This window comes from Gallinula chloropus (assembly GCF_964237585.1).
Source record: "Gallinula chloropus genome assembly, chromosome: 1".
NCBI classification, from domain to species: domain Eukaryota; kingdom Metazoa; phylum Chordata; class Aves; order Gruiformes; family Rallidae; genus Gallinula; species Gallinula chloropus.
Genome location: NC_140085.1, coordinates 45,791,708 through 45,804,917, shown reverse-complemented (window position 1 = coordinate 45,804,917; position 13,210 = coordinate 45,791,708). Strand labels below are relative to the sequence as shown.

The 13,210-nt window shown below is 39.5% G+C and overlaps 1 protein-coding gene across 1 annotated transcript in view; it reads right to left on the bottom strand.

Moving 5' to 3' along the window:
• Positions 1-507: 507 nt before the first annotated feature.
• The window catches only part of MAPK12 (mitogen-activated protein kinase 12), a 37,596-nt gene continuing 24,893 nt past the window's right edge, over positions 508-13,210 (bottom strand). The window contains exons 5-12 of the mRNA XM_084279087.1: positions 12,885-12,914; positions 11,068-11,115; positions 6,914-7,028; positions 6,139-6,210; positions 4,069-4,148; positions 3,230-3,308; positions 1,461-1,634; positions 508-642 (exon numbers count right to left, since the gene is read on the bottom strand). Coding sequence (XP_084135213.1) covers positions 572-642; positions 1,461-1,634; positions 3,230-3,308; positions 4,069-4,148; positions 6,139-6,210; positions 6,914-7,028; positions 11,068-11,115; positions 12,885-12,914 — 669 coding nt within the window. The 3' untranslated portion in view covers positions 508-571. The remainder of the gene's footprint in view (positions 643-1,460; positions 1,635-3,229; positions 3,309-4,068; positions 4,149-6,138; positions 6,211-6,913; positions 7,029-11,067; positions 11,116-12,884; positions 12,915-13,210) is intronic.

The window sequence follows — 13,210 nt, the reverse complement described above, 5'->3', positions numbered from 1 at the left end:
TGCTGGAACTCAGGTTCTCCTCCATTCAAGCAGGAAAGGGGACACAGGCATTCATTTGGGCCGTGTCTCTACTACCTGCTGCACTAGCTGAGATAGCAGAGGCCAATTAGCCTCCCCAGGCATCTTACCAAGTAACATATTCCAGAGGAAGTCACATGAATACTTCCTGCATTCAAGAGAGTTCAGTGGCCTTGGAGGGTGGCCATGGCACATCTCTGTCATAGGCTGTGTCTCAGAGAGCTTGGGGTGGGAACTTGTACTCTTCTAATCTCTGAGTTGAAGAATTAGTCCTACCTGCTCTTTTGAGGATGGCACTGGGTTGTCACAGTCAGAATCCCTGTGTGCAGAAGAAAGAAGCTGTAGGCAGGAATAGGTTTCGGGATAGTTTTGAAATGCTACTCCCAAAGGCACCAACTTGCACATACAGAGTAAATGACATTGCTCTTTCTTACAGTGCAGATAAAACAGATTACATCCAGTTTATTTATAAAAGTTTTATACACCTGAATCGTCACAAACATTTACAACTTTCCTGCTGGATTCCAAGCTTTGAAAAGACCAAGTCATGCAATTATACCGCTGTCTCTTTTGACTCCAACGTCTGTGGTGGCTTGAAGTTCAGGATCTCTTTGTATGTAATGCCTGGAAAACCACAGAATAAACACAGTGTTGCTGGTCTAATTAGAAAAGGAGCTGCACAGACACAAGCAAGGCGCATCCCCCAGCATGGTTAGGCTCTGACCTAGGTCAGGAAGAGAGAGACCTCTTCAGGCAAAAAAAGAGAGAGAAAGAGTACAAAAAGTGAGGGAACTGAGGATCATAATTTCACCATTTCAGATTTGAAGCAGCCCAATACTGAAACGTTATAGGTGTTCCCAGAGGCACCTGGGCATTGACTTCACAGTATAGCAGGCAATATCATCAGAAAAAGTTGCTGAGCAAATCAGCTTTAGAGGTCCTCAAAAGCCCAAAGACAAATCTCTGATGTTAGATGAAAACTAGATTCAGACTTAAATCTCTGCTGAGACATGTATGTTTTCTCTCCCTAAGAGAACTTAAACTTACGGTTAGTTAACTTAAAACTACAGCTAGCAACCGTTGCAGTGCTACAGAGGCAACAGCTGAGCAAGCTGTCTGCCTGTCCTATCCACTGTTACATGTTACAGAAATGGTTTCTTTCCTACATTGCAGAAGATGAGAGGACAGAGAAGGAGGAGGAGGACAGAGAAGCAGGAGGAGAAGGACAGCCTCTGCTAGGAGGCAGAGAAGAAACCTTTGGGGACTGTTCCAGAAGGACTTGATAGGAAACACACTGGCTTATCAATCATGTTGCTCCATCTTAATGCTATTTACTCGATTTCATCAAAAGCAAAGAAAATATTTTACAAAGGGGAACATTCCTATGTCTGGATGGCCTATCCATCTGGGTGTTGCTGAAAACATCACAAAACTAAACTCACGCTTCCACTCATCTAGTGGGAGATCCATGTTATCGAACGTGTCATCATATTTCTCGGCTTCAATTTCTTCCTCAGGGTCATGAATTGCTTCAAAGTAAGGATGCATCAAAGCCTCAGCTGCTGTGACTCGTTTCTCCGCATCCAGCACCAGCATCTTTTCCAAAAGGTTTACAGCTATTGCAAAGAAAACAAGCAAAGTGTTCAAGCCATGTCACTGGTTCCAGCTTGGGCACAGTAACACTGCCCTGGAGATGTATTATATTTCAAATAAATACACAGCATTATGAAGCAGAATCACTTCTATAGCCAGCGGGGCCCATCTGCATGACAAAATAGCATTGTGAGCAAGCTGGGCTGAGTACAAAGCCTGATGCAACACAGAGGTGCCCCCTTGCTTCTGTATGCATAGAGTCACATCACCTCAGCTAACGACTTCTCAGCTTCTGGCTTCAGGACCATGGCACATGGGGCTTTCCCTGGTGGTGTTATCATTGCCACCGTGTTGTGCTTCTAAGGCAGAGCAAAGCTGATAGCAGTAGAATGAACAGGTGGGTGTAAAGCTAATGAGAATTCTCTGTATATGACCAAATCCAAGCCCAGCTACGCTTTGAAGTTCACTAAGACAACTCAGTTTTCCATCCTCACAATCTCAGCACTGACACATCTGCTGTGTGTTTTTGACCTCAGCCAAAACAATCCATGAAAACCTTTTATGTTCCTCTTCAGTGGATTTTGGATCAGGTCCACTGTTAAGACTGTCAAAATGGGCTAGTGTAAACAGGTATGATGAATGATTTGTTTATTCTCTGTTTTTCTATATGAAAGACGTTCCTGGGTTGGGTGGAGCAGCTGAAATGAAGAAGAGGCAGCAATGTGGGACAGGATGCTGCAACTCCTGCTTCCCACATCATGGATTCTCTCCAGCCTTCTCTCCCAGACCATAAGCAGTTGTTTACTATGTAAGGAGAAGCCAAATGACCACAGAGGTGATAGGAAGAAGCGTCCTGAAAACTAAATGGAGACATGTAGTTTGCTGTAGCTGAGAAGGTGAGGGAGCTAACCACACAGTCAGGGTAAGAGCTGCTTATTAATCATGTTTACTTCTACTGTATATATAAACATATAAGTTCAGCTTCTTCAATTGGGCAGATTTAATTATCCTTATTTATATCCTAATAAAACTGGCTTTGTGAGTGTTCCGGTCATGGAGGAATGGACAAGTTTTGGGCAGAGCCATCTGAAGAGCTCTGTCTGCCTCGGGTCACGTCACAGTTATGCACACTTGGTATGCTCTTCTGGCTATCAAATCCAAGCCAGTGCTTCTCAGGAATGCACAGATGTTTCTTGGGTTGTATTAATTCCATGACTAAAATGTCAGCTTTCCATTTGCTTGTACTTCCACTGCAGATCAGACTGGGCTTTCAGAATTGTATTTCGAACACAATACAGAGTAAAAATCATTACATATATTTACTCTCCCAGGGCTCTTGAGAAAGCTGCTCTAGTAAAACCATTAAGCAGATGCTGGACCAAAGCCTAAAACCACAAAAATACTTCTTTTTCGATGCTTCTAAGAAGAATCTGGCTCCTGGCAGGGTCTGAACTTGGCAAAGTCCAGCCACTACAATCCAAGTTATGAATTATGGAAAGCAAGAGATAGAGGAGCACGAGAACCATCACATAACCTATCCCATGGCTGGTACCGCTGCTGCCTCCGATGCAAACACAAGAACAAGACAAACCACACACATCCACACAAACTGCCTTACCCAAAGGATTTGCGTACTTCAGGATGGATGCAAAATCTTTTTTCTGGACTTTTGGGAGACTTTTGATATAGTTTTTTGCCTTAAAAGAAACACGGATACATGTATTAGACCTTTGCTGCTTTTGTAATGTGACAGCATTAATTGTATGCTTAATATGTAACTCAACAATGCTCTGATAGCACACTGTATAAATGAAGTTTCTTGTGGGGGACACAAACCCTAATATATTCACCTTCTTGTTGAAACCAACATTTTTTTAATCAAGCCTTAAAACTGTGATTAGGAAACAATGCAAGGCTTTAATTAGTAGTGCTCCATATTTAATATATTAATCATAGGAAATATGCGTGCATCATTTAAAAGAATGTCATAGTGAGTTTATAGTAATCTCTAGAAGTGAACCTTATACAGCAATTCATTAGTATTTCAGTTGTATAGTTAGTCTAATGAATAATTTTAGGTTCTTTGTAGTAGAAGCACATCCACAGAGGAACAGAAAGGACAAAGTCAGAGACATCTGCAAACAGCTGGGTTTTCTGAATATATTCTCTGTACTTTTCCAATATAAGTTGTAAATCATCAGCTCAACTGTTTATATGGTACACACTGGAAACTTTGAAGTAGTTAAATATATAGATTTTTCAAGTGTTCTCATGATTTTCTGTCCCTCTCTTAATCTCTAGTAGCTGTTGTGGGCATGCAAAGGGCTTCAAGGCAGAGATGTTCCATCAAGGGTCATCTCAGTAGTCAATACGTATGATCTCAGCCAGTCTAAGAACCAAGCACAGGTTAAGTAAAATTAAGACACGTAAAACCAACTGACAAAGCAGAATACTCACATCTTGACTGTGCAGTTTTTGAACAAAATCTTGAGTTGGTGTACCTGTTATTTTCATTATTTCTGTGAGTTGGTCCAGATCTGAATACCAGAAATAAGGAACAAAATCTTTCACCGAATGATTTGCTAAGCATCCTGAAAAAAAATTGTGGTTTTCTTTGCTATTGGAGAGTGAAGCAATGGACTGACAGAATAGATAATGAATAAGAGATGAGGTGAAAGTTCTCCATTTCTCTTGCAAAAGGCAGAGACACTGAAAGCACCTGAAATAAAAATCTCTTGTAACCGGGGAACACATAATTAAATCATCTGCAAATCCCTCTAATATCATCAGGTCTCTTCTGTATTTTTGGTCAATAAAATCAGTCCAAAAGTATTGGAGTAGCTGAACAAGCAAGACGTGTACTGCACATGTCGTCCTGGTCTATCCAATACTTGGGTGACACAGAGACTGCAAGAGTTACAGGGAACATCGGGTGGCACAACAAGCAGAGTAAAGATCAGCAGCACAAACTAATCAGCAACAATATTAGCCACTTCAAAGAAGAAACACCATATTTACAGGAGGCTCACACTCAGGGAACAGCTTTATACTCGTTTGATACTCTGGTAAGAGCAGCAGATGAAAGCTAGAAGCTAGATCAGAGCTCAGGGCATGGGAGGATTCTACAAACCCCTGCAGAAAAAGGCAATGGTGGGCAATGTTGATGAAACAAATAAATAAAATCCCATACAATGTTTGTAGGAAAACTTATTTGTAATACTAAACCAAAAATCCCTTAAGTTAGCTCTTGTCTTATTCACCTACCCACAGCTGAAAGCATGGCTGCATTTGGAACCTGCTTTGGCAAGGGAGTTGGACCCGATGATCTCTCAAGGTCCCTTCCAACCCCTACAATTCTGTAATTTTCCTGACAATAGATAATAGTGATTCCTACACTCAAAGGCCAGGGAGGACTATTATATGTTGGGGTATATAACACAGAACGCAGAACTTCAGCCAATAGCTCTGAAATCTCCAAAAGCCAGTACAAATAAAACACTAGCTTTTCTCCTCTTACATTTACAGTGCAACTTGAAGACCATGATTCATTATTTATGCAGCAGAATACTCAAGGTTAGCATGAGTTGAGAAATACTGTGTGTTAGTCAATGGCTGTTCTTTGGCAGGCATTTCAGTATTTTCTTGTTGAGAACTAACATGTACTTGAAGTCTGTAGAGCTGAAATAATTTGATGTATTCCACTTCTCCACAGAGTCCCCGTCGTTTTTTTGGTGAATGCAATCTACCTCTTCAATGTTTTTCCTCAGAAAATGAGAATAATACGATTTATGCAGTGAAGTCCTTACATCGAAGTACTTAAAAACAAATATAAGAAAAATTAAATAGTTGTGATTCTGTAAAACAATATTTGCAACGAACTGATTTATTGACTGGAACTCAACAAGGGGAAAACCAGTACAAAATGATCAGGCTGAGTTGCCAAACAGAAGAAAAGAGTTAAAAATTCTTCCTGTATTCCATTAACACCGTCCTCTACTATAACAACTACTACTGCCAATGAAGTATCACTTGAGGTTGAATTACAGCTTAATTGTAAGAATTTCCTTAATTCCTTATCAATGAAATTATCGGGCTAGATGCTTTCTGCAAGCCTACAGCATTTTACTAGTTGTTACTTACATAACTGTTTTTGTCTCAAAAAGCATGAAATGAACACACACATGCAGATAAGTTCATATACTACAACAGAATCTCCTGTGCATGTTCTGGAATTGTGGAACCTTTTACTAAAATAAAAGAAAATATGCCTTTTCTAACATCTAAAATTACCCAATTTTACCTAATGATTTGAGATGTGATTCAGTGATCACCTCTCTTTCTCTACTGCAAAAAGGTCAGTAACACAAGTTTGAAATGGCAGATGTGTAAAATTGGTACAGATATCAAGTCACCAATCAATGAAGTCATTTTACTATTAATTTTAATTTATACTCAACAGTTTTTGAACAGCCACAAGAACCTCACATCATTTTCTTACATTAATGTCATAAATTCACTGAAGGATACGATCATTTCCTTTGAACAGAGGCCTCCCTGTTATCATCTCAGCCATTATACAGCCCACAGACCAGATGTCAACTGAAAGAGAGACCAACAGTCACATTAATTTGCTGAATAATTGTCCATTTAAATGTACATTAAGTTTCATTTAAAACATATTTTAAAGTGTAAAATTTACCTTTACAGGCTGTTACCAAATAAACGAGTGCCTTGCCAAGTATGATAGGTATTATATATATAATATATATATATATACTATATATGTTATATAGTATAGATAGTATAGGCAAAACTACCCGCCTTTCAAACTAGCAAACTAGAGATAATCTGGTAATATGCCTAGTTTATCAGTAACAGGCAGATGTATGTGGGAAGCAAATTTTCAATGCTTTCAAAAAGTTCCACTGTCCTCCCAGCACTACTTGAATTCCCTCCCTCTGCCACTTTCCCCTGTCTGTTGGCATCAGCATCAGCACATCTGTGCAGGAAGATGACAGTAACACAGACCAGACTGTCACATCTGTATATACTTATACCACTTTTATTTTGCCCCCAACCACCTTGGTGCTTGCTGTTACTCTCAGAAAATATGCAAAAAAGCCCCTAAACTCACAACCACCAAATGATTGCCTGCAATTTACCCACATGGAAATTTAGTATAATTATGTTGTCATTTCCACCTCCAGTTCCTCTTTCGCTTCAGAAACAAAGACTTGCTGATACACTGCCCAATTCAGTGAATGTTTTAGCTCTATTAAGATTTTACTGAAGAGATGCTGACCTGTTTGTGTATAATGCATCCAATTAAGTATGACCTCTGGGGCTCTGTACCACCTCGTAACCACGTAACCAGTCATCTCACTGTCTGTATGCCTTGCCAATCCAAAATCCAGAATCTGTAGGGGAAGCACAAAGAACAACCTGATGAGACACTTTTCTATTTTATACAGACTTCACAAATGTGGAAAATAAAAGAATTGGAGCAATCTGCAAAGAATGGTTTATTTTTGCATCTTTTTCACACTGAAATGTCTCATTCTCATTTCAAAAATCAAGACAGTGTAGCAATGAGCTTTACAATTTATTTTTTTTCCAAGTGAGATACTCCTATAGAGACACTAAAAGCTGTAAAATTCAGTCATTAATTAAAAAGCTATTGGTCTCATTCAATGCAAAAAAATTCTCTGGCCATGGAATCACTATCGTATCATGTTCGGCCTCAAAGAACAGCACCCATCTTAAATGGTATTCATTGCTCTCATATCCCAGGAGACACCATTACTCAAGAGTGTGCTCCAATAATATTCTGAAGCAAGGGGAGGTATCATTACTTCTATTTTCTGAGTAACTCCTACAAAGGAAGCCTTCCTTTAGGTCACATTGAAAACCTACAACAGGAGTACAAAATTACCATTATTTTGCCCCCTGAGTTTTCTCCAACCTACTACATCAACTGCAGAACAACCCTCTAAGGAATGCAAGGTCAGTGCAACATTCTTAAAGGACTATGCACAATTCAGCTTATTTCTAAGACTCAGATATTTATCTCTAGATACAGCAGTGTGTACAGAAGTGTGGGATAATTACTGAAGGTGACTTATTGAAGGGAAGGTACAGTGCTAGGGAAACTTCCAGGGTGGAGTGTGGTTAATATGCAAGGATTCTGTTCCATGATAGTTCCCTAAGCAACATAACCTACAACCTTAGATGCTGGCAACACCAGGGGAGCTTGGTCTGCAAACTCTGAGGGTGGAGACACAGTGGCCAGGCTTTGTGATAACACTTAAGGGATGGGAAATGGGTGGTTCTGATTGTACTATGGAACTGATAAACCACATAGTTGTTACCCACTTTCATGTGGAAATCATGTCTTTTGTTTGAGTCTTGCTCATTGTAACACCAAAACACACCTCCATCCTGAAAGGTTACCTGCCTCCAAGGTATGACCACCCCTCACTAAGCATGTGCTCTGAATTTCTTTAAGCCTATACCTTTAAAAGCAAAGTCTGAAGGTCTTAGACCAATCAAAGCAAAGGTATGTGTGACTAGGGTCACTCATGCTCCATCTGAAAGTAAGAAAATAGCACAAAAACAGCTTAAGAGAGGGGGAAGAGACATCGCTGACTTCTGGGATCAGTAGACAGGCTTGAACCTCTTTACCCCCATTGGGACACCAATCAGGTAAGATTTGAATATTGGCTATACCAAGTGCCTTCTTGGGAAAAATCTCCTCAGAGCTGTTTAATAATTTAATACATTTGCAGTCAGCTATATTATTCATACGCTTGGTACTTGCATGTGCTTTGCAGACAGCGTATTTATCACTGGCAACCCAGATGAGCCTGTGCTTCTGTTGCTTCAACAAACTGCACCATTCATTAATCTGGTCATGAGAGTTCTCATTGGATGCAGCCAAATTCCTTAAGTATGGGCACACCAGTCCACTGAACGTCACTAGACTGAAGGTGCCTTGTGCTATTAGTGCATCTGTAATCGTGATAGCTCAAGATATTGAATGTGACTGGACTTAGTGCTGGACTGGGTACCACCCAGAATCTAAGCTGCCCCCAGCCCCTCTGATATCTGAGGACAAACTGAAACCCAAGGCCATTTATTTTCTGCCAAACTTCCTTACCCTTTAATGTGACAAGCAGCAAGATTAAAAATGAACAGAATGACCTTTTGTCAACTTCCACAAAATTGGCCTAATAACGCCCACCTCCATGGAGCATCAAAAGATGGTGCCAAAATATGCAGCCAACAGCAAGAAAATTCTGGCATGACAGTCAGCTTGTATTTATCTGGAAGCTCATGCTTCTAATAAGAAGCAGGGGGCTTGAGTAAATAAAGTCTATTCAAGAGAAATCACCCTCATCCTGAGATACTTGAATATGCAGCTTTGCATGAACAGCCACTAGTTTCCATGTATATCAGGCCTCATATGGATATACTGACAGAGCAGAAGTTTTTACTAGGAGTACCTATGTATTAGTATCCCAAGAGTGATGGCTTTGTAATGCTTTCTATAATTAAACATTTTAAAATATTTCAGGATAGTTTCATCATTCCCTGACAATCATTTAAAAATATTTCAGGATAGTTTCATCATTCCCTGGCACTAACAGAAAGGAAAATGATATTTTCATTCATAGATCGAGAGTAGAAAATGCTATAGCTTATCTTTATTGCCACACTCGAAGCATCATTTCCATGTTTTCCCCATAACTGCTCATTACCTACCAATTTAAAAACAAGAACAGCATGCAAAGGGAGAGATTTTTATTCCTACCAATAAAATGCACTTGATTACTGCCAATTCTTTGGGTGTTGTTGATTTACTGGACTCAAAATATTTGCAGCAGCAAAATTCACTTTTATATGCAGCTTTCAAATTTATTCTACACGTAGAGCACACATTATGTTTTCCCAGCAGCATGGGAGCTGGGGTAGAAGAAAAAAGGAAGTGTAATGTAACAGGTCAAAAGCCACACGTGGTACCATCTATTCCAACACAGCTTTTTAAGGTCTTTTCCACGCTAAAGGCTTGTGACATTTGGAGCTGGAAACAGTTAGAACACAATCTGGGTTTGTATTTTTTGTAAAACCAGAGACTGACAGCAAGAATTTTTGTGCCTTTTGTGTTAGCTTCAGGATTTCTTTTCATTTACATATTTATTAAGCTCAGGAACAAGTGTATCCTGTTAGTACTTAATATTGACATGGTACCACTTCAACAACAATCTTCACATGAAACTATTATTCTCATACTCTAACCTTCAGCTTTTCAGGTGGAACATCCAAAGCAATTTTCTGGGCAAGTTTGAAAATCCTTTTTATAATGAAAGAATTATAAGAGAGAAAGCAAATTCCCCTCAGCTCCTCAAGGATAAGCTCCCATTCTACTCAGCAAACTTAATTTTCCTAACTTGCTTCGCTAACCGTAACAAAAATAACTTATGACTTCAAGACTGCAGAAAGGGCAGTGATTTCCCCTCAGGCATCCTTCTCTGCCACTTTTCTGACTCCCATGTAACAGTTGAGAGCATCAGATGAGGGAGCCAGAAAGCTCACCGTGAAAAATAAACCCGATTGTTTATTAACTAATTACCAATTCAAGGAACTGCTCCAACTTGCCTGCAGCCTCATTGCTGCCAGAGCTGATGTGAGGGAAGCTGCTGAGTGCACAGACATGGGGGAGAAGGGGTTTGGACTATCCCTGGCAGTATGGTCCTGTGCCTTCATGAACCAACTTTGAAAGAGCAAAAGCAGATTCAACTCTTACCCTGCTCTTCACCCACCCGGAGGGACCCACATCAGCAACCACTCCAATGATGCTGCGAGTGTAATAAGCTGCAGCACTGACTTGCTCACCAGAAATCCTCTTCTACGTCTTGACTTAAAGCCCCATCTCTCCCCTGTTGGCACTAGGTACCAGCTTCTCAGAGTGTCCTGTCTGGACTGGATGTTTTCAGCTGGGACATCCCAGGGAAGCTTTCCACCTTGAGGCACAGCCATTTCTTATGCTTGGCTGTTGAAGGAGCTCAGAAATTGATCATCACCTCTGCCACTTGTATGAAATGCACATTTATGTCAGTCAAGGATATACAAATAGGGGCTAAATAGATTCTCACTCTTCAGAGCTTTATTTCTTAAATATTTAATTATTCATGTGGTAAATGAAGTCAGAGAAATGGGAAAATATTTATAAGGAGCAGTGTCTTTTTTTCGAGACAGCTACCACTGCTCATCTGATCCTCATCCTTTTAATTTTCCAGTGTTCCCCTATTTCCCCATGACTCCCCAAACAAAGCCCGTGGTTGGAAAGCCTGGCCCACGACTGAAAACCAGCTAGCAAGTCTAGAGCTGTAGCATCTGGTGTCTTCTGTGGTGTGTTTCTAATACATCTGACTGTTTTTTCAAATAAACACATCCTACCTTCAGTTCACAGTCTTCATTTACTGCCAAGTTTCCAGGCTTTAGATCCTGTAATCAGATTTGAAATGGACGTTATTTACCTATTTTGCACCAAGCAAAATAAAGCTTTCATTTCTTTCTTTTTTTCCCTCTCTTTCTCCTTTCTTTCTCGTCTTCTTCTTTCTACCTTTCTTTCTTTCTCCATTTCTCTCTCTTTCTCTCCATGATTTTCATACAACTACTCAGAACACCAACAGGTAAAACAGTGTCATAAACCTAAACTGGAACATTAAACATAGCAAATAACAGAAACAAAGACACACACTTGAATATGTTTGGCTTTTTTTCAGTATTGTTTCCTCCCAGGCAAATAATTTTTTTTTTTTTTTTTTTTTTTTTTCTGCTAGAAGTCAGGAAAATACTAGTCAGTGCAGGAACTCACTCATCTTACTGTGAGTGGGGTTTGGACATAATTTGTTGCATTTAATACTGATGCCACAAAGTGAAGGAGTCACATATATATATCTGGACTGTACATACTGCATATCAAAAGGTACTTTAAAAAGGTTCCATATCCTGATAGACTTTGAAGGAGCACTGAAGGAATCAGACATGATTTTACATAAAAGCCTATGCTCTCTTCTGTTGGAAAATCAATTTCTTAACAAAGTCAATTGACCAGAGACTGAAACATGAAAAAGAAATCCCTTAAGCCTCTTTAGCTACTGTAGAGACTTCTAATGATCTTTAAAAGTTGTACTCAGTTTAACAGAAAAGGGAAGTGTACTGGCAACAACTAAGAAGATTTAGTAACTCTTGGACTTTCAAAGTTATAAAGAAAAAAACAAAAATACGTTTTCCTTCAGCTTCTTCAAACCTTTGTCTGGCACACTTTGGCACAAGATGTTCAGAAGAATTTTCTCTCTGAACTTTTGAACAGGCATCCACCTGTGTTTAGACGAAGATGTTTGAAGAGCAGAGCGGCCTTGGAGAGAAACAATTTGGTGCAAAAACCAGTAACAAAACCAAGTAGCTCAAGAGCCATCGAAAAGTAGCTTAGAAAAAGTCTAAGCAACTGTAAATTTAGACCACAGCAGCTGTAGAAATAAAAGTATCCACTTATTATGTTATTTTGGCAGCTTGCATAGTTTCCATGTCCACCTCAAAGCTAGCATACAATGTGTGTTTTTGTGGTGCTCCTGACATGTTGCTACAAACCACTAGTTTCTACCGTTCTGATGCAGCTTTGGGGGACGCTGTGCTGCTTGGTGCCATGAGGGCATCATTCAGAACCCCCTTTTCACAGTGCCTAAGTGATTTTAAGTGGAATTTAGACACAGTGGGGATTAAAAAAAGAATAGGAGGCTTAATTTATCTCAGGAAAAAAAGGAGGTTTCCAAGGATTTAAAGTTTTGGACTATTTTTTCAGTTTCTATGCTTTCATCCCCCAACTATGAACATTAACATGATACTTAAACAACTTTTAAACATCATTTTAAAAAGTTTAATCTTTATTTTTAAAAAGGGCCAGGAAAAAAAAAACAACAACCCTCTTCTCCATCTCAGTTTAGATGCCATTTGCCCCGGTGGTAAATTACAACTCAACTTCACAATGTAATTTAAGAAACTCAAATCTAAGCTGCATTCAGTGGAACTTGCATGTCTGACTTCAGCTGATGTAGTTGCACCACCCTTTCTTTCCACTGAAGAAGAAACCAAAGGCATCAGCAAACTGAGGCACTACAAACAGGAGTTCAGGCATATTTATGTGCATGCTAATACACAAACACCACTCACACTATCAAGATATAAACATCTCCCACGTTGTTTCCACTTACCCTGTGAATTATGCCAGATGAGTGGATATACTGTAAAAAGAGAAAGTATTTTTTTTAGTTAATGAGGTCCTGACTTTAAGAAGATGCCTGGGGCAGAGGACAAAGTACTTTTTCACGGTGCTAAAGTAATCTGAAATTAGAAAATTTTCATTTATTGCACAGAAATCTTTTAAGCTAACATTCAGATAATTAAGCTAGTATTTTGCCCTTTCCCTCCCTCAATAATGAGAAACCAGTAAATGAGTTTGAGTACTGCAACAGATCATATAAGTTTTCTCTAATTTTTCTCATATGTAAAATCCCATTTGCAGTTAATTTTTGGCATT